The sequence below is a fragment of the Physeter macrocephalus genome, chromosome 5 (genome assembly GCF_002837175.3).
Source record: "Physeter macrocephalus isolate SW-GA chromosome 5, ASM283717v5, whole genome shotgun sequence".
NCBI classification, from domain to species: domain Eukaryota; kingdom Metazoa; phylum Chordata; class Mammalia; order Artiodactyla; family Physeteridae; genus Physeter; species Physeter macrocephalus.
The window spans coordinates 88,320,486-88,340,219 of record NC_041218.1 but is presented as its reverse complement, the minus strand read 5'-3'; the positions used below and the strand labels follow the sequence as shown (position 1 = coordinate 88,340,219).

At 34.7% G+C, this 19,734-nt stretch overlaps 1 protein-coding gene and 1 long non-coding RNA gene across 26 annotated transcripts in view; one reads left to right on the top strand and one right to left on the bottom strand.

The window, feature by feature from the left end:
• The window catches only part of LOC102980705 (uncharacterized), a 131,653-nt gene that overhangs the window by 50,627 nt on the left and 61,292 nt on the right, over positions 1–19,734 (bottom strand). For 3 of the 23 annotated variants that reach the window (XR_008617433.1, XR_008617449.1, XR_008617438.1), the window contains one exon: positions 16,010–16,086. The exons of 14 other annotated variants lie outside the window; for them this stretch is intronic. This is a non-coding gene — a long non-coding RNA (uncharacterized lncRNA). 6 more of the 23 variants (XR_008617437.1, XR_008617446.1, XR_008617435.1 and 3 more) reach the window with 5 other exon arrangements.
• PTPN12 (protein tyrosine phosphatase non-receptor type 12) overlaps positions 1–19,734 on the top strand; it is an 86,881-nt gene that overhangs the window by 56,127 nt on the left and 11,020 nt on the right. For all 3 annotated transcript variants that reach the window (XM_024115942.3, XM_028490151.2, XM_028490152.2), the window contains 4 exons: positions 895–961; positions 3,411–3,488; positions 3,588–3,686; positions 10,547–10,632. In XM_024115942.3, coding sequence (XP_023971710.1) covers positions 895–961; positions 3,411–3,488; positions 3,588–3,686; positions 10,547–10,632 — 330 coding nt within the window. The remainder of the gene's footprint in view (positions 1–894; positions 962–3,410; positions 3,489–3,587; positions 3,687–10,546; positions 10,633–19,734) is intronic.

The following is a 19,734-nucleotide window of genomic DNA, read 5'->3' as shown; positions in this document are numbered from 1 at the left end:
AACTGTTAACTCCAAAATTTTAGAAACGTTCTGATGTGTGGAATTGACAAATATATCAGTGGTTTAAAATTAATATTATTGTTTATTGTTAAGAGCTTTTTAAAAACCATACTAAGGTGCTTATAATGTACTTTATCAGGAATTCTTAGATTACATGTTTAACAAACTACTGATACTTCTAAAAGTTTCAAAATACACAGTAAAGTGCTGCCCAACTTTTTTTCTGCCTAAAATTATTCCAGTGATGTCAGTAACATCTTTAATTACTCATGTGATTCTCAATTCTTAGGTGCATATGCCTCCCTCTAGCTGGAAATCAGTTGCTTTAAAGTATTTCTGTCATATTTTAAAATAACTAACCTGTGGTATTTACTTTACATTCTCCAGGTTCTATTAGTTCTTCAGGAGATTAGAGAGCATTAGTGGCTTTTGTTTCTTTGGTGAAATCACTGCTGGTGTTCAAACCAGTTTCTAGGGCTTGTACCATTCTTCGTCTTTCCTGCGCCTTTTGCAATTGAAATGATGTAGTTTTCTCCTCTACTCTAAAGCACCAGAGCCATCTAGAACATAGTATAAATTTATATCTGCAAGGTATTTTGTTAGCTAGACAAGGTTTTCTGAGGTAGACAGACTTTCAAAGTGAAGGCTTCTGGGTATTCTGTGAGTTACTTTTGGAAGTTCATCAAATTAAATGAAAACAAGATATAAATCTTAATGTTAAGGATGTTTGCCATGCACACGCTTTAAGTTGTAGTTTGTTTACTAAATAAGTAGAATTTTGTCAGATTTCTTAAATGATTTTTTGCTTCTGAATATTAACATGTCCACCCACATGTATTTAACGGTTCTTTTATCACAAAAATCAAATTGTTTTTTCAAATTTTATATCTACAGTGCAGGCTGTGGAAGAACAGGTGCCATTTGTGCCATAGATTATACGTGGAATTTACTAAAAGCTGGGGTAAGAATGATTTTTATGTATCATTATATCTAATTGATGTGTTATGATTTTCAAACTTGGTAATTAATTGCAGTAAATTATAGCATATGTTTTGTTATACATGTTACTTTTTTAGAAGTAGCTTTGCTATGTAAGAGAGAAAGGCAGTGAAAGGTATAAATGATGCATATTACCTTGAGGTAATACACTGGGCAGCAAGATAAACATATTGTCATCCATTTGTTCTGGATGAATTAATACCTACATTAGGCATGTAAACTCTGCATTGACTTTTCCAAATACAGCACTCTTGTTGCCTTTTATATTTATTCTATGTATAAGTATAATCAATTTAGTAAATATTTATGCCTAACTGGAAACATTATATAGTATGGTGGTTAAGAATGCTAACTGCAGCCAAACTTCCCAGATTGAAATTCTGGCTCTCTCATTTACTAGCTGTGGGATCTTGGTCGATTTACTTAATCTCATTGTGCCACAATTTCTTTATCTGAAAATGGGAATCATAATGTTAATAACTCAAAGAATTAAATAAGTTCTTAAGAAAGTTTGTAAAGTTCCTCAGTACTATGTGTGACATGTAGCAAGTGCTAAATTTAATGTTCGTTTCTCTTACTATCCCTGGTATTATTGTTGTTACCAGTACTGTTTCCAGGAAATTGGGTTTGATACTATGGAGAATATAAAGACATAGCCCTCATTACAGATTTGAAAAGCACAAGTCTCCTCATTGTATGTAGATTTGGTTTATTTGCTGGTTCTGTGGTATGTTTATTTTCTATGCATTAGGGAGAAGATTTTATTCTTCGTAGCTTTATAGTTTCTATGAATTTGTCAATCTATGTCATATAAAATAGGAATAATAAAATATTTAGTTTCTTTTTCCTTCTTTCTTCCTTCTATTCTTTTTTTCCCTGCCTTGGTTCCATTTTTCACTTTTGCTTAGGGACTATTTAATTGTTTTTAAAATTTATTTATTTTATTTATTTACTTTTGGCTGCATGGGGTCTTCATTGCTGCACGCGCTCGGGCTTTCTCTAGTTGGCAGTGAGCGGGGGCTACTCTGAATTGCAGTGCATGGGCTTCTCATTGCAGTGGCTTCTCTTGTTGCGGAGCACGGGCTCTAGGCGCGCGGGCTTCAGTAGTTGTGGCTTGCAGGCTGTAGAGCGCAGGCTCAGTAGTTGTGGTGCACGGACTTAGTTGCTGTGCAGCATGTGGGATCTTCCCGGACCAGGGCTTGAACCCGTGTCCCCTGCATCGACAGGCGGACTCCCAACCACTGTGCCACCAGGGAAGCCCCGGAATATTTAAATTTTAAACAGTTTTTCAAAAAGCCCTCTGTTGAATTTTATTTTTGTATTCCCCCTAAACAAATCATCTCCTAACACTCGTATGAAAATTTTTAAGTGAACAAAAATGCTAGATTTTAACACATTTTAACATAAAAGTCAAAGATTAAAATTGGGGTGGGAAGAGGCATTTGGTTGAATACTAGCAAACAAACATCTTATTTCAAAAGCTGTGTATTTTGAACACAGTCCCCATTTGATTAAGTTTGACATAACATAAATGTAGTCTTAAGCCTTGGTTTAGGAATTGATATAAAAATCTTCTGGTGTATATAAAGACTCCCAAGCGGTGAACCTGGAAATCATGTTTAACTCTTCTGTCTTCTTTATCACTCCAAAATATTCTTGTTGACCACCAAGTTCTAGTAATTCTGCCTCAGAAATGTGCCTTAAATCTGCCTGTCTGGTTTTTTGGACTGCTTCAGTAAGCCTCCACCAGTTTCTCCCCTTTTCACTCTGTCATCTTCCCTGCTACAAAAGTTACCCGAATATCAGATCTGCTCATGTCATGGTTGCCTGTTGCAGTAGTTATAATTCCAGATGTACAAACGAATTGTCTAGGATGTTTCACAGTCTCCAGAGATGTAGCTCTCTTAGCTGGTCATTATGTAGCCAGCCCAGGAAACACTGGTCTATAGAATGAGTTCAGACTCTGTTATGTTTGCAGTCTGATGCCAAGTAGCCTTATCTTTTCTCCTCCCTTGAATTGCTCTGCTTCTTTCAGTCTTTTAGTCAGTTTTATCTACATCAAGCTTCTCAATTCCTCAAATAGATTATACATTTAATCTGCCATGCTTATGTATATTTCACTTTTCACTCACACACCAGAGTTAGTCACAGCATGTTTATTCCCACTGTACTGCAACCATACGTTGGCTGGACATTTATTTGTTCACGTATCTAGCTCACTAGCTTGAGTGCTGAGTGTCAAGATTAGTTCTTGACTAAGCACAGTCTCTGATGCATGATAGATAGTGCTCAATAAATTTTCAGTTACCCAGCACGTATATAAGGTCTGTGTGAAAAGCTGAGTTGAAGACTATTTTACTGTTTTTTCTGAACAGTTGTCCACAGTTCATGTTTTAAATTCTTTGTTTTAGAAAATACCAGAGGAATTTAATGTTTTCAACTTAATACAAGAAATGAGAACACAGAGGCATTCTGCAGTACAAACTAAGGTATAGTTTTTTCTTTCACTTTATAAACTATATTTTTATAAATGCCTTCTTATTTTTTTAATGTCTTTTCCCTTGTTTACCATTTCATCTCCCTAATAGGAGCAGTATGAGCTTGTTCATAGAGCTATCGCCCAACTGTTTGAAAAACAGCTACAACTATATGAAATTCATGGAGCCCAGAAAATTGCTGATGGAGTGGTAGGTATTCTTCACCTATTAATTTTAGAAAACTTTTACTTTTTACCAAGATGTGATATTTAGCTTTTTAATTGCCATCTTGTGTTTTATCTGAGAATATCCGTTACGGTTATTATTTTTATTTAACTTTGATTTTTTAACTCCTTTCCTTCTTCCTCTTTGAATCTCTATTGTGATGGATATATAATGACTCCAATACAAGTTAAATAATATTCTAAGTAAAATATAGTTATGAATGTAGATCTCAGTCAAAAGTTATATAATTCAATATTGTTTCAAGTTTAAATTACTTTTAACAAATTAACTGCATTTTTCTCTCTACCCTTCCATCCAACCAAACTAATTCTAAGTTGATTCTACATGAATTTTATTTTGTTCTTGGTCATGATGATATAAAGCTTTGTCATTATTTTGTACATGCTTTTTAATTATGTAGAAATATAGATCCATAATTAGGGCCCTTTGGGGCTTGTTTTAGTTCACTGTCATTTTAGCGTTAGAATTTATTGGATATTCAAACTTTTGACCTGACAAAAATACTCTTTTCTCACAGTGTTCTCATTTCTTCCTCTTTTTAAAGTATTTCTCTTATTTCCTCTATATATCATCTTATCCTTGAAGGTATCAGGCTGTTTTTTTGGATGAATTTCTTTGCAACTTTATTATTGAATCTAAGATGACTATCGCATGATAAACCAATTTAGCCCCAATAACTGAAGTAAAATGAGGAGATTAGTGGCAAAATTTATGACCGCTGTTTTCCTTTTTCCTCTTTGTATGGTTTTGGTAATTTCCCAGACTATTTGAAATTTCTTGGTGTCACAAATGAGAGATTTGTTAACCAAATGCTTACCTCAGTGTGTTAAAATAATCTAATATTAATCCATGGGTTTTTGGGACAGTGTATTTCCTTTATTAGACAGGTGATAGTTTCAGATTTTTAAGATTCATATATGTGACCTCATTCTTATTTCCTATGTTAACATAGAAATCATTTTGCAACTGTGCCTCATATATTATCACCTCTGTTTTCCCTTTAGTTTAACTAAAGCCTGTTATAACCTGTGCTCAATGAAGCCAAATATTTTATAATACAGAATAGAATGCTTATATATTACTATGTATAATTTTATCTAAATTGAGACTCCTTTAATATTTCAAAAAGCTAAATAGGCTACTTTTTCTTTAAACTTCAATTGAAAAATATTTGTTTTTTTCCATAAATGCAATATTAATTTCAAAGTTAAGGTTTTTATACTTCAGAGTTATACCATTTCCTTATTTCTAGAAGTGAAAAAGTTTTTTAATGTATAGAAAATTTTTTTTCCTTTTTTAAATTAATTTTTATTGGAGTATAGTTGCTTTACAGTGTTGTGTTTATGCTGTACAGCAAAGTGAATCAGCTAGAAAAAATTTTAATTAATTTTTATTGAGATATAATTGACATGTAACATGTTACTTTCGGGTGTAAAACAGTGATTCAATATTTGCATATATTGTGCAGTTATCACTACAATAAGTCTAGTTAACATCCATCATCATACATAGTTAACAGAATTTTTTTTCCTTGTGGGGAGAACTTTTAAGATTTACTCACTCTCTTAGGAATCTTCAGGTACAAAATACAGTATTATTAACTATAGTCACCAAACTGTACATTACAGCCTGTGACTTACTTATTTTATAACTGGAAGTTTGCAACTTTTGACCATGTTTCACCCACTTTGGGCCCCACCACCACCACCACCACCTCTGGCAAGCACCAATCTGTTCTCTGTATCTACGAGTTCTGTTTTTTGTTTTTTGATTCCACATATGAGTTCATACAGCATTTGTCTTTTCTCTGGCTTAGTTCACTTGATGTAATGCCCTCAAGTTCCATTCATGTTGTTGCAAATGGCAAGGTTTTATTCTTTATGGCTGAAAATATTCCTCTATGTGTGTGTGTGTGTGTGTGTGTGTGTGTGTGTGTGCACTAAATTTTTTTTTTTTTTAATACCACATTTTCTTTATCTGTTCATCAGTGCACAGTTAGGTTGTAAATGATGCTGCAGTGAACATGGGGGTACATGTATCTTTTCGAGTTAGTGTTTTTGTTTTCTTCAGATAAATATGCATAAATGGAATTGCTGGATCATATGGTAGTTCTATTTTAACTTTTTGAGGAACCTCCATGCTGTTTTGTATAGTGGCTGCACCAATTTGCATTTCCACCAACAATACACAAAGGTTCCCTTTTCTTTACATCCTCTTCAACACTTTTTTCTTGTCTTTTTGATAATAGCCATTTTGACAGGTATGAGGTCTCTTTGTGGTTTCGATTTGCATTTCCCTGAAGGCTAGTAATGTTGCGCACCTTTTCATATACCTGTTGGCCATCTGCATGTCTTTTTTGGAAAAATGTCTATTAAAATGATCTTCTCACTTTTTAATCAACTTGTGGGTTTTGGGGGTTTTTTTGGCTACTGAATTATATGAGTTCCTTATATTTTTTTGGATATTGACCCCTTATCAGATATATGATATGCAAATATTTTTTCCCATTTGGTAGGTTGCCTTTTCATTTTCTTGAGGTTTCCTTTGCTATGCAGAAGCTTTTTAGTGTGATATAATACCACTTGCTTAAATTTGCTTTTGTTGCCTTTGCTAGAAAAAAATTTTAAGGCAATGTTCAATGTTGTATTTTAAAGGTTTTAACTATATGTATTTCCAAAAAAAATGTGAAAAATACTGCATTACTCTCTCATCTTCGTTTTTCTCATTACCTGATTTTTCTTTTTTTAGGTTTTATTCATAAAATTAAACTTCCTTTTTACTAGCTTGAACTCCACACTACAATTACAATTTTGTTATAGATTGTTTCTGTCTAATAGGTCAAAGGTTTACAAATCCCTAAGGAATACAAGAAAAATCATACATTATATGAGATTAGATGAAATAGCATCCAATAGCAGATAGTGGTTACTTCAATCCTACTTATCTCATTGCCTGGTTATATAGGAGACACACACTACATGTTTGCTTGCTAACTGAACTTAAAATATTAGATTATGTCCTTGTGTTTTGTTAAAGCTGACATGATGACTGCTGAATTTGCCATTTGTACAAGATGTTTTTTCCTATTTTGCAAAAGGGAAAACCAATTTTCTTATAGAAGCCATTCTGAGAAACTATATTTTATGAGAATAAATATTTTGCCAAAGGTTGTGTACCATAATGTATGGTACTATATATCTCAATGGATGAATGGATAAAAAGGTGGAAGGACAAGTGGATAGGAGAAAAGATAGCGTATCATTCTAGATAAAATTTTTAATGTTTTCCTCTTAAGAAATCTTATTTTCTAGGTACTGTAAAATATAAATGACTGTTTTTATAACATGTTTATATATGGTTGGAAACCATAAATCCCAGTTAGAGAAAATGTAGGATCTAAAAAATTGGGGAAAATTATCTTAGAGCTGTGTGGTTGAGTAAAATGATTTGAAATATGTTACTTATCTTTCTGAACCTATGCTCTGAAAAACAATCATAAATCTCCATTTATTATTTCTCTGACAACTTAATTTAGAAGTTAAGGAATTTTTTAAAAAGCTCTTAAAGCTCTATGTCCCAAAATTATTCTTGTAGAGATTTTAGTTTGAAATGCTAATCAGCAATATGACTCTATGATAAATGTTATTTGTTAGAGGTATTTACAACTAAAATCACTTCTCAGAGTAGAAGACGTAAAGAGAAAATTTATTTTGGAATCCAGTAGCATTTGACTTGGGATTTAGAAACACCTCAGTAAGCAAGCATCTCTAAACATGCCTTTTCATCTTGTATATAAAAGATACTACCACCAGTTGACACCAGGATTTTCAGTTCTAGGGTGATTAACAGCAACAATAGTTTGTGTTATGGTCCTTCTGTTATGCTTGTGTTGTACATTTTAGATGTGATATTACTGAATTCTGAATTTTTTTCCTATGTAAAGTTTTTTTAAAGCACCTTGTTTTAATATTTATTTTGTTCTGCAGCTGATAATATATCCTTATATATTTGATAATTAGGTTCTGATTTTTTTCTTTTGTGGCCCTTGATAAAGCTGTTATGTGGAAATATGAATACACAAAAAATATTAATACACTTTAGCGAAATAGTTAAAGGTGGTCAAAAGTTAAAAAAAATAGCTTTAGCAAGCTCTGCTTGAAACAAAAGAATACACTAGAACCTAATCTCCAGTAGATTCTTTAATTTCTAAAATTCCTTTCAACTTCAAAAGTTGGTGATTGTTTTAAGTGGTAATAAAAGCAGCCAAAGAGAGCTGTATACATTAGGACAAGTGTGGGGACAAAAGCTGTACATATAAGAGGATCAGAAGATATAAAAGTACAACAAACAGTACTGTAGGTAAAAACTAGGAATCCAAGAAGAACATTGTTTTATTCTCAAGTCCACTGACTAGGAGGTTTTGTTCATGCTATGTTGGGGCAGTGGCTCTCTGAGTTGCAGTTCTGCATTGCCACATGGATTCCTTTAATCATATGAAATTTAACATGCTCAAAAAGCTTACCTACCCCGGAAGTTCCTGTTTTGTCCCTTTCTGTTAATAGCTTTCATTCACCCAGAATGAGGAATCCTTCATGACAACTTCTTTCCTTTGTCACATGTAGGCATTTGCCTACATATACCCTTACTTTCTCTTCCTGTTCCATTCCTACCTGTTCCATACTTCCATCCTCTGTTCTCTTTTGTCAGTGTCTTATCCACCCCTTAATGCCATTTGACATGCTACCTTAATATTTTCAACTTCTTAATATTTTCCCACGTATATTCTATTTATTATTTATTTATTTATTTATTTATTTAATTTATGGCTGTGTTGGGTCTTCGTTTCTGTGCGAGGGCTTTCTCTAGTTGCGGCGAGCGGGGGCCACTCTTCATCGTGGTGTGGCGGGCCCCTCACTATCGCGACCTCTCTTGTTGCGGAGCACACGCTCCAGACGCGCAGGCTCAGTAGTGTGGCTCACGGGCCTAGTTGCTCCGCGGCATGTGGGGCCTTCCCAGACCAGGGATCGAACCCGTGTCCTCTGCATTGTCAGGCAGATTCTTAACCACTGTGCCACCAGGGAAGCCCCCAAGTGTATTCTTAATATTCTCAATATTCTTACCTATAACATCTCCTTTCTCTGATTTCATAGCTTCATTGTACTGATTTTACCACTTTATGGTTTTATTATTACCCTTTCACTTTTTTGTTTGATGACTGTACAGTTCTTGAAGTTAAGGACTATGTCCTTTACATTTTTGTATCCTTTCCAGTGCTTACTGTTCATTGCCTTTCACATATAGATGCACAATGCCTTAACTGCGGTTCCAAAATCTAAAATGCACTGAAAACCTACAGTTGGTTTGTGTGTCTGTGTGTGTGTGTTTGGTATTTGGCAGCAAAACCTGACTTGACATGACATGAGGCTGTTTATGTTGAAATTGTAAAAAATTGATGTTTTTGTAGGTTAGAAACAACAGTTCAGTCGAAGCAATTTCATATGGTTCACTAATCTTTATTTAAACCTACTTAATAAGAATATTTATAGATTTTGGTACAAAAATATTAATGAGTGTTATTATGGGAATATGATTGTTTAATAGAAATAATAAGCAAATGAATCACTAATATGTGAGAGGAATCTTTATGATGAGAGGAGTCTTTAAATTCTGGTAATATCTGAGGATCTAAAAGTGTGGTAACAAAGTCCTGATTTACTTGAGGCAAAACCAGTTTATACTTGTTGTCTAGGTATAAAAGCCCTGATTTGGACAACAAATTATGTGGTTATCCTATCTATAGCAGATATCCCTGCAACAGATGCCTCCGATTTGATAGGTAGCTGTAATTAAGGATGCAAGCTTTCAGTCTCATAACTAACTCTTGTTTTGGTCAGAACAAGATGCATAGTAAGATGTATAAGACACTTCTAATGCATCTAATATTAGGAAACAGGGTCCATTAAAAATTGCTGTAAACTTGAGGTCTCTGTTTCCTATTGTTGGGAGTACTTAGTAAAAAAGGACACTGGCAAGAAACAGTTATATAGACAAAGAAGATGCCATGATGGACATGGTAGAAGTGTCTTTTGACTTAAAAAAAAAAAGTCAACTACAGTTTCAGAGTTCCTTAATTGATCATAGTATATGCAAAGATGGCTTTTTTCCTAAAATTATCTGAGATGTAGGCAAGGGTGAAAACCATTCTTGTCTTCTAGCCCAGAATTAATATAGCCTAGCTATATAAAAATGAGGTACTTTCTGAGGCTGAAACTAATTCAAGACAATGTTTTATATAATAATTTCACATCTCCTCTATTCACAATCCTAAACACAACCTGACGTTCTTATAGGTTGTATAAGAACTGTATTGACTCAGGATCATCCCTTTTAAAGTAGTAGGTAGCAACAGGAGTCCCAAAAAAGTCTGGGAAAGGTGAAGGATATAAGACTTATCTTGTTTTTTTACCCCCTATGTGCACATTACGAATCTAGTGGTAGTAATGCCTGAAAAAAAGATCTTCTTGGATCTTTATTTTCTTGGGAAATCTGTTTCTTTACAGTAGCATTTGAAATATGTTGAAATGCTCCTCTACACGGTTGGTTTTCTTGGTAACTGGATATGGACTGTTTTTTTGATATTAATTTTTCTCATTGAATTTGGTCTTTCAGGCTTAAGTATAGAGGACATAACACCTATTTTATTATTTGGCAAAATTAGCATTGTTTTAAAAATTCACAAGCCCAATAACAATTTATTTGAAACATGAGGAAGGAAAATTATTTTTCCCCTAACTTCAATGAAGCATTTTTTTTTTTCTTGGCAGAATGAAATTAACACTGAAAATATGGTCAGCTCCATAGATCCTGACAAACAAGATTCTCCCCCTCCAAAACCACCAAGGACCCGCAGGTATTGTACGTCACATTTTCTTTGAAAGGATACTTATCTTTTACTCATTGTTACTAAAACAAAAAAATTCTGAATATTTCTAAGTTTTATTTTATAACTTTTCTTATCATTCTTTTGTTTAGGATGTAGCATATATATGGCAACTGACTTTTTTAACGGTGTACTATAAAAAATTCTTTTCAATTTAGATAAAATTTCAGTAGTATACTGTACCAGAACAGTGAGCATAACCATGAATTGACTACAGCTCATCTTTTGGTACGTGGTACAACTAAAATTTTAGCTATTCCTAAGATTTATTTCAGTTTTCTAATGACTGAACAGGTAATATGATTGTCAAAAATTGTATGCATGCTGAAGAGGTTATGTGAAGATGTTTAATAACATCACTGGCCAAGCTGAGTTTATTTCTTTCTAGATTTTCTTACTTTCATACCAAGCTCTCATTTATAATAGTTAAAATCAATATATATTCCTATCCCCCTTTTTCCCCTCTCTTTTCTTTCAGGGTAGCTAGGTCAGTTAGATGGTAGTATGGAAAGAATATAGATTCAGAATGATTTAGTTTCAAATCCTTTTCATCCATTTACTAGCTCTGAAGTCGTGAGTAAGCCACTTAATTTATTTGATCTTGGGGGGTTTTTTGTTTCTTTGTTTAAGTATTGTCCTAAGAATTAAATGAAATAAAGTATGTGAAAATGCTACATATAGGACCTGGCACATACTTGGTCTTCACTAAATGTTGGTTTTCCCATTACAGTGTGGAGTTAAGATTGAGTTACTGAATTATTTTTAAAAGGAGACACAGTGGAAGATAAGTAATAAAACTGTTAGAATGACTTATACCGTGTCTTGTCCCGAGCATAGATCTGCCCAAACTGATTGACCTTCCCTCAAAGTAGGACTTCCTTTAATAGGATTCACCAATTTTTTCCCCTTAAAAGTTTGATGGAAGTTGAATAAAGTTGGGTGAGGTGATTATGGTTGTGTCTTGGCATTGAGTTGCTGTACCTTAATGAGATCCTTCTTTACAAAAGTAAAAGCTTACAACAACTAAGGCAAGATGTAGTAGCTATTATAGTCTCTGGAATGCCTTTGCATACTTCTCTAAGGGAGATCAGAAAGCCTATATAGGTGGGTTTAGGTCTCAGTGTTTAAAATGCTCAGGATGTTAACTGTACACCAATACTTCTCAGCAGTTCTTTCCTGTTTGATTTCCATTTTGGTATTTACTGTGGAAGGTAGCCAGTTAAAACCTATAAACTGTTAGTTCTCTAATTTTTTTGTCTCCCATATCAGTTCTGTAGAGTCCTAAAGAAACTGTAATGACCTTAAAGGAAATTAAGAAACATTTTTGCTACACTGATACCTTTTAATTTGGATTTTGAGAGTGAGCCAAGGTAGAGGCCCTCAAAGTGTACACTAATATTTGTGATTTATATGGTCATCTACCTCCAACAACAAATCGTGGTAGCCTTTTTCTAATTTTGAAGGAAAAAAATGAGTGTAGAGTGTTCTGAATTTTAAACCTTTCCTCATATACCTTTTTAAAAGTGTGGCTCCTATTTTTCTTCAGTAAATGAAAAAATAATTCTAAAAAGTAGTAAATGAGTATTAACAGAAAAATGTTCATTCAGCTTATGTCAGGGTTTTATTTCGGGATATGTGCTCAAGTTTTTATATGTGTGTGAGTTTGTATTACATGCTTAGTCCATCTTCTTTCTTATTCATGAAATAGAGGTAACTGGCAGAATTTCATTGTGTTCCACAAAGAATACTTCGTTAACTGAAAATAAAATCCCAAGAGCATAAGATTGATAAAAACAGTATACTTTGTTTTCTCAGTATGGCTACAGTAAGCAAGTTAATCAGTTGTTTAGAGTACACTGGAGTTTTTGGAGACGGATCTAGAGAGGAAGGCTCATGTTTGTTGTATTAGATTTAGTCAGTCATATGGTTCTGGTTTATAAATACTTAAAGAAATCAAATTGTAGATTTTGAATAGCAGATTTCATTTTCTCTTTTCAATATATATGTTGTTAAACTAATAATATTCTCTATATTTTTTCACTAACACCAGCACTCTGGAAGTATGCATTGTTAGTTATTTCTATAAACTGTCAACAGATTTACTACAGAGACACAAAAGTATGCCTTAGTAAATTTTTCTTAATTTATAAATATTTCAGAGACAAAAACAATATACTTGATGCTTCTAATGCCTCTCAATTCAAACAAACTTAAGTTGGAATAGGACTGGAGAAAGACAGAAAGTAGTTCTGTTTTAGACATTTTGATATCTAGGCTAGAGGTAAAGATATACTGAGGACTCTGTATATAGCTGATGTAGAAGACTTGGGCATGAATAAGATCTTTCAGATTCTGGGTACCATATCTCAAAGTACCAAGGAGGGAACCCGGGTAAGCACCAAAATGTGTGAAGAGCAAACTAAATGAAAGCTGTAAAAAAAGAAATGAACAATCAAGGGATAAAGGAAAACCAGGAAACAGTGGCATTATATAGGCCAAGAACGAGAGAGTTTTATATCTGGCAGAAATGCATGAATATCTATCTACTTCCATTAAGGGCTGCCTGGGAGAATGAACTGGACTTTTAAACATCTGTGGCACTTAGAATACCTGGAGAGGTGAGGGTATTTCTGGGATCAAAACAAGGAGCTGAGGTATGCTCCAATAGAGGCATTTGGGAACTCTCATCAAGCACAGGATGTGGTGGGATTCAGGTGACCAAGGGCCCCGGGGAAAAGGCGAGTAGAAATTTGGGTGATGGGAGAAATCCATATACATAAAACAGCTATTATTCTACTTGACTGTTTTTTTAAAAAAAATAAATTTATTTATTTATTTATTTTTGCCAGTGTTGGGTCTTTGTTGCTGTGTGCAGGCTTTCGCAGCGAGCCGGGGCTACTCTTGGTTGCGGTGCGCCGGCTTCTTATTGCGGTGGCTTCTCTTGTTGTGGAGCACGGGCTCTAGGCGCATGGGCTTCAGTAGTTGCAGCATGTGGGCTCAGTAGTTGTGGAACGCAGGCTCTAGAGTGGAGGCTCAGTAGTTGTGGTGCACGGGCTTTAGTTGCTCCGCGGCATGTGGGATCTTCCTGGACCAGGGCTCAAACCCGTGTCCCCTGGTTTGGCAGGCGGATTCTTAACCACTGCACCACCAGGGAAGCCCTTTGGTTCTTCTTTGAAATGTTATTTTCCTTTTGTTGATTTAAAAAATAATTACATTAAAACCAAATACATTTTAAAACCAAATACATTTCCTTAAAATGACTAATTTATAAGAAAGAGGAGCAAAGTGGTTGAATAAAAGTAGAAAGTGGTCCTATAGACCAGCCAAATAGGAGAAGAAAAAATTTTAAAAGCGATCCCTTTCAAAATATAAATACCTGGAAATAACCGTAAGTAGAAAGTAGAACCTGAAGTAGAAATGTATTCGTTTGCATTAGTGAAAAAAATTAAGTGTTCTTGGTTAGAAAAGTTAACTGTAATTTAGCTTTTTTTAGTGATATTTAAAATATCAGTTGTTTTCAAATTTGATGCAGTTCTCATCAAAATACCAAAGGAATCTTCTCTGAACTTTCCAATATAATGTTAAAGTTCACTTGTAAGAATAAAGAGACAAAAATACCAAAGAAAACTTAGGATGAAAATAGTGATGAGTGAGAACCAACCCTTTTAAAAATTATAAAACTATATTTAAAACAATCTGTTAGTGGGATTTCCCTGGTGCTCCAGTGGGTAAGACTCCATGCTCCCAATGCAGGGGGCCTGGGTTCGATTCCTGGTCGGGAAACTAGATCCCACATGCATGCCGCAGCTAAGAGTCCGCATGCCTCAAGCATGAGCCCACATGCCACAACTGAAAGATCCTGCATGTCGCAACTAAGACCCAGTGCAGCCAAAATAAACAAATAAATAAAATGCATTATAAAAATAAAATAATCTGTTAGTGGTATAATATACCAGTTGGGACTTCCTTGGCGGTGCAGTGGTTAAGACTCCACACACTCCCAATGCAGGGGGCACAGGTTCAATCCCTGGTCAGGGACCTAAAATCCTGTGTGGTGCATGTAGTGGCCAAAAAAAAAAAAAAAAGTGTGTATATATATATATGTGTGTGTGTATATATACACACACATATACATACATACCAGTTAGTTGATGGACTTGAATAAGCAACTAGGAAATATTATAGATCGTGTTATGAATTAATTTAACATATATTAAACAAGGAAAGGGGTTATTTATTAAGTCATATTATATTATTAACCATTCGGGGAAAAATATATTTAGATCTTTATATCACACCACATACCAAAGTAAGCTTCAGATAGTTAAATTAATTAAATATAAAAAGTCAAATCACTGAAACATAGAATATAGTTTAATGTTTGACAGACTTGTAGAGGGGGATATAATAGACGGGATAAAGGAAATCACAAAGGACAAGACTGATTTATTTGACTACTGAAAATTTAAAGTTCTAATTGAATTATCCAAATTGGCATTTTTTTAAGATAAATGAGGGTAGATTTTGGCAAAACACACTGCTGTGCATGCTTACTGTAGTTCTCTAACTTCCTATGCTCTCTGTGCTTTATTTCTTTTCTAATTCTTGTTTTGTTCCTTTTCACTGTTTAGAAATACCTTTAATCTCAGATGTATTTTTAAAGTTATTGATAGATATTAGAATACATAATAAAACCAAGAAATAAAGGTTAAACACAAGTGGATCATCTTCCTCAACTCCAAAGTGTAAGGTGTTTAGGAGATATCATTTGGTTAAAAAGTAATCATTAGCATTGATATAGCATCTATTATATATGTTTTCTCATCTTTTTTAGATCACATGTATTCTTTATTCATTCTGTAGACAGTCAATGATATGTCAAAGTGATAAGTGATATCGTGAACCCAGTGATTTTTACAGTAATCTTGATCACATGGATGTTAATATAGCTAGTTCCCAAAGGTGTTGACCTGCATAGACTAGCAGAGTTCAACTAAGAACACACATCTGTTATCTTCTAGTCCAATCCTCTAGTATATAGTATTAACTCTCTAGAAGAAAAGGTAGTAGTGAAGGTTTTTTGTTTTTATAATGTTATGTTCTAATATTTTGGTTGTCATTTCCTTCACCTCTATAATCTTTCCATCTCATATGGAATCCAGCCTAATTTCTTATAAGGAAAATAATTTTCTGAGTTTCTATAAAACATCAATTTGAAACAAAAGTTATAGAGTTACTTACTCGTTTTAAGACTTTGTCACACCAATTAAATGTAATATTTCTATATTATAAAGACCAAACTTCTCACCGTGAAATTCTGGGCCTTCACAGTATGTCTCCAACTTACCTTTTTAGCCTTATTTTACTCCTTAGGGACCCAAACTGTTGTGTTCATTGTTCTGTCTTCTGGTACTGGTGTAATACCTAGCAAGTGGTAGGTACTGAATGTTTTGTTTTGTTTTTGAGAAGTTAAAAATGCATTCTTCAGGACACATGAAATTAAGAACAATATTTACAATAAGAATGATGCAAGTCATTATAATCAGTGGAATTTTTTTCCATCAGAATACCTCGTGAAAATATGAATGCTGAATACCATAGTGGAAAGTCAGTATGTAGCATATTTTTTTTGTGATGGGGCTTATAATTTTTGTGCATATGAAAGTACTATAAAAGTGTATTAAGCCTTATTTTAACAAGCCTTAGATTAAGGGAGGATAAGGGGAAAGTCTGTTAGTGTAATTATCAGTTAAATTTGAGTAACAAAAAAGAACCAGAAAGGGATACAAGGAAACTTTTGGAGATGACAGATGTTTATTACCTTCATTGTGGTGATAGTATCATGGATGTATTGGGCTGGCCAAAAGGTTCATTTGGTTTTTTCCATAAGATGGTTCTAGTAGCAGCACTTAGTTATCTTTAACTTCATTCGAAACAATTTTGTTAGATTGTATTGTGACAACTGTCATGTCAGCGTGCATTTAAAAAAGACTTATCAAAATTGGTGAATTTTTGTGTAGCCATTTTAATATTGAAGATGGAAGAAAAAAAGCAACATATTTGGCATATTATGCTTTATTATTTCAAGAACGGTAAAAACGCAACTGAAATGCAAAAAAAGATTTGTGCAGTATATGGAGAAGGTGCTGTGACTGATCGAATGTTTCAAAAGTGGTTTGCGAAGTGTCCTGCTGGAGATTTCTCGCTGGACGATGCTCCACAGTCAGGTAGACCAGTTGAAGTTGATAGCGATCAAATCGAGACATTAATTGAGAACATTCAATGTTATACCACGTGGGAGATAGCCGACATACTCAAAATATCCAAATCAAGCGTTGAAAATCATTTGCACTAGCTTGGTTGTGTGAATTGCTTTGATGTTTGGGTTCCATATAAGTAAAGCGAGAAAAACCTTTTTGACCATATTTCTGCCTGCGATTCTCTAACGAAAATGTTCCATTTTTAAAACAAATCGCCATGGGCGATGAAAAGTGGATACTGTACAATAATGTGGAATGGAAGAGATTGTGGGGCAAGCGAAATGAACCGCCACCGACCACACCAAAGGCTGCTCTTTATCCAAAGAAGGTGATGTTGTGTATGTGGTGGGATTGGATGTTGTGTATGTGGAGTCCTCTATTATGAGCTCCTTCCGGAAAACCAAACGATTAATTCTAACAAGTACTGCTCCCAATTAAGCCAACTGAAAGCAGCACTTGACAAAAAGCGTCCAGAATTAGTCAACAGAAAATGCATAATCTCCCATCAGGATAACACAAGACCACATGTTTCTTTGATGACCAGGCAAAAACTGTTACAGCTCGGCTGGGAAGTTCTGATTCATCCATCGTATTCACCAAATTCTCTTAATGGAAAAAAATTCAATTCCCTGGAAGACTGTAAAAGGCACCTGGAATAGTTCTTTGCTCAAAAAGATGAAAAGTTTTGGGAAGACGGAATTATGAAGTTGCCTGAAAAATGGCAAAAGGTAGTGGGACAAAAGGGTGAATACGTTGCAATAAAGTTCTTGGTAAAAATGAAAAATGTGTCTTTTATTTTTACTTAGAAAGTGAAAGCACTTTTTGGCCAATCCAATATATGCATATGTCCAAACTCATCAAATTATATACATTAAATATGTTCAGGGACTTCCGTGGTGGTCCAGTGGTTAAGAATCCACCTTCCAGCGCAGGGGACGCGGGTTCAATCCCCGGTCAGGGAACTAAGATCCCACATGCTGCGGGACAACTAAGACCGCACGCTGCAACTATTGAGCCTGCACGCCACAACTAGAGAGCCCGCATGCTGCAACTACAGAGCCCACGTGCTCTGGAGCCCGTGCGCCACAACTAGAGAGAAGCCCACGTGCCACAACTAGAGAGAAGCCTGCACGCGCTGTAACTAAGACCCAACACAGCAATCAATCTACATATATATATATATATATATATATATAAATGAAGAGTAGGCCCCGATCGTCGCAACTACTCTTGCGAAAGAAAGCCCGTGCGCAGCAACGAAGACCCAACACGGCCAAAAATAAATAAAATATAATAAATTAGAAAAGATGTATGTTCAGGTTTTTGTATATCAACTGTACCTCACTTAAAGCTATTTTAAAAATGTGAGTAGCTAAGAATTTCTTTACTGTGTACATATCAACATCATGTAAGGCTACTGCTTCTAAAAACATTTACAGGATTGTTGGTTAAATAGGCAGTTAGTTTAAGCACATTTAACTCTGGTCCCTCCCTAAACTTCCTAAAATTATAGTGGAGGAACATAAAAATATATAAAGATTAAAAACCAAAAAACTGAAGAGGTAGTAAATGAGATATTGACAGAATTTTGGTAAGTGGAAAACACATTGACCAATGTGAAAAGGGAATTAGAACGGAGAAAGCTAAAACTTGCTTTCCTGTAGGTGAGGGAAGCCAATAAGAATCAAGATGATTGTCTTCAAAGAACCCCCAGAAAGGCCCAGAAATTGGAGGTCCCCCTTAAGGTGTGTAGGATGGGACTGAAAACAAGAAGAGTACTTGAATGTCTCTATAAAGAGTGTTTAGAACCCCAGATTCCTTCCATCAAATTGAGCAGACAGATGACAGCTTCGCGCACACCTGGGAACAGAGTAGGGAGGGATTTACTCTGGCGTGGCTGAACCTGGAAGTCTCTGGGTTCAGTATATCAGGTCCAACTGATGGTGGGGTTGTTAGTTCCTTGCTGAAAGCAGGAATCTGCATGCTGAATAGTGAGATTGCTCCCACTCCTTATTTGGCTCCCAGAATACTGATAGCCACTTCTGGTGGGAGACAGAATCCCTCTCTTGAAAAACTCACAAGCCCAAGAGAGGAAATCGATAGTTATTGATGGTTGTGGCCCACCAATGACATTGCAAGGACTGTATTCAGTCACCAAGCAGTAAGATGGCCACTAAGCCACAAGCCCTCCCCCTTACATTTACGTACACATTTCCCAGTCATTTAAAATATTCCATCCTCTCCAAATGAACAGAACCAGGAATTATCAGACACTTGACAAAGCCTCTAACCTGAAAGACATAATCCAAATAAGCAGGAAAAAATGGATGGAATGGAGACAACACAGAATAGAAAAAAGATGGGGGAGGTGGCAACTGTCTGTTTTCTCAGTAATTAGGAAATACTGCAACCATGAAATAAGAAACAGGTCATAATAAATAAGAAGCTCTTGGAAATTAAAAATATAATAGCATAAATTTTAAAAATTAAAATTTAATTTTAATTAAAGAAGGCTAGAAGACAGTCAAGGAAATCTCCCAAGAAAATGAACAATAGAAAGAGAGACAATAGGAGAGAGAAGATAAAGAAATTAGAGAATCAAACCAGGAGGTATGTCACATAATCATAGTAATAATAATAATTATAACTAAAACTAATCATAGTCTGGAAGGAGACTGGAAGAGAAGAAATTAGGAAAGACGTTTCTAGTAGTAACATGAATTTTTGCACAGAAAGTTCTCAATATAATGGATTAAAAATTGTAATACAATGGATTAAAAAAATTTACACCATGAGATTGTAGAGCATGAAG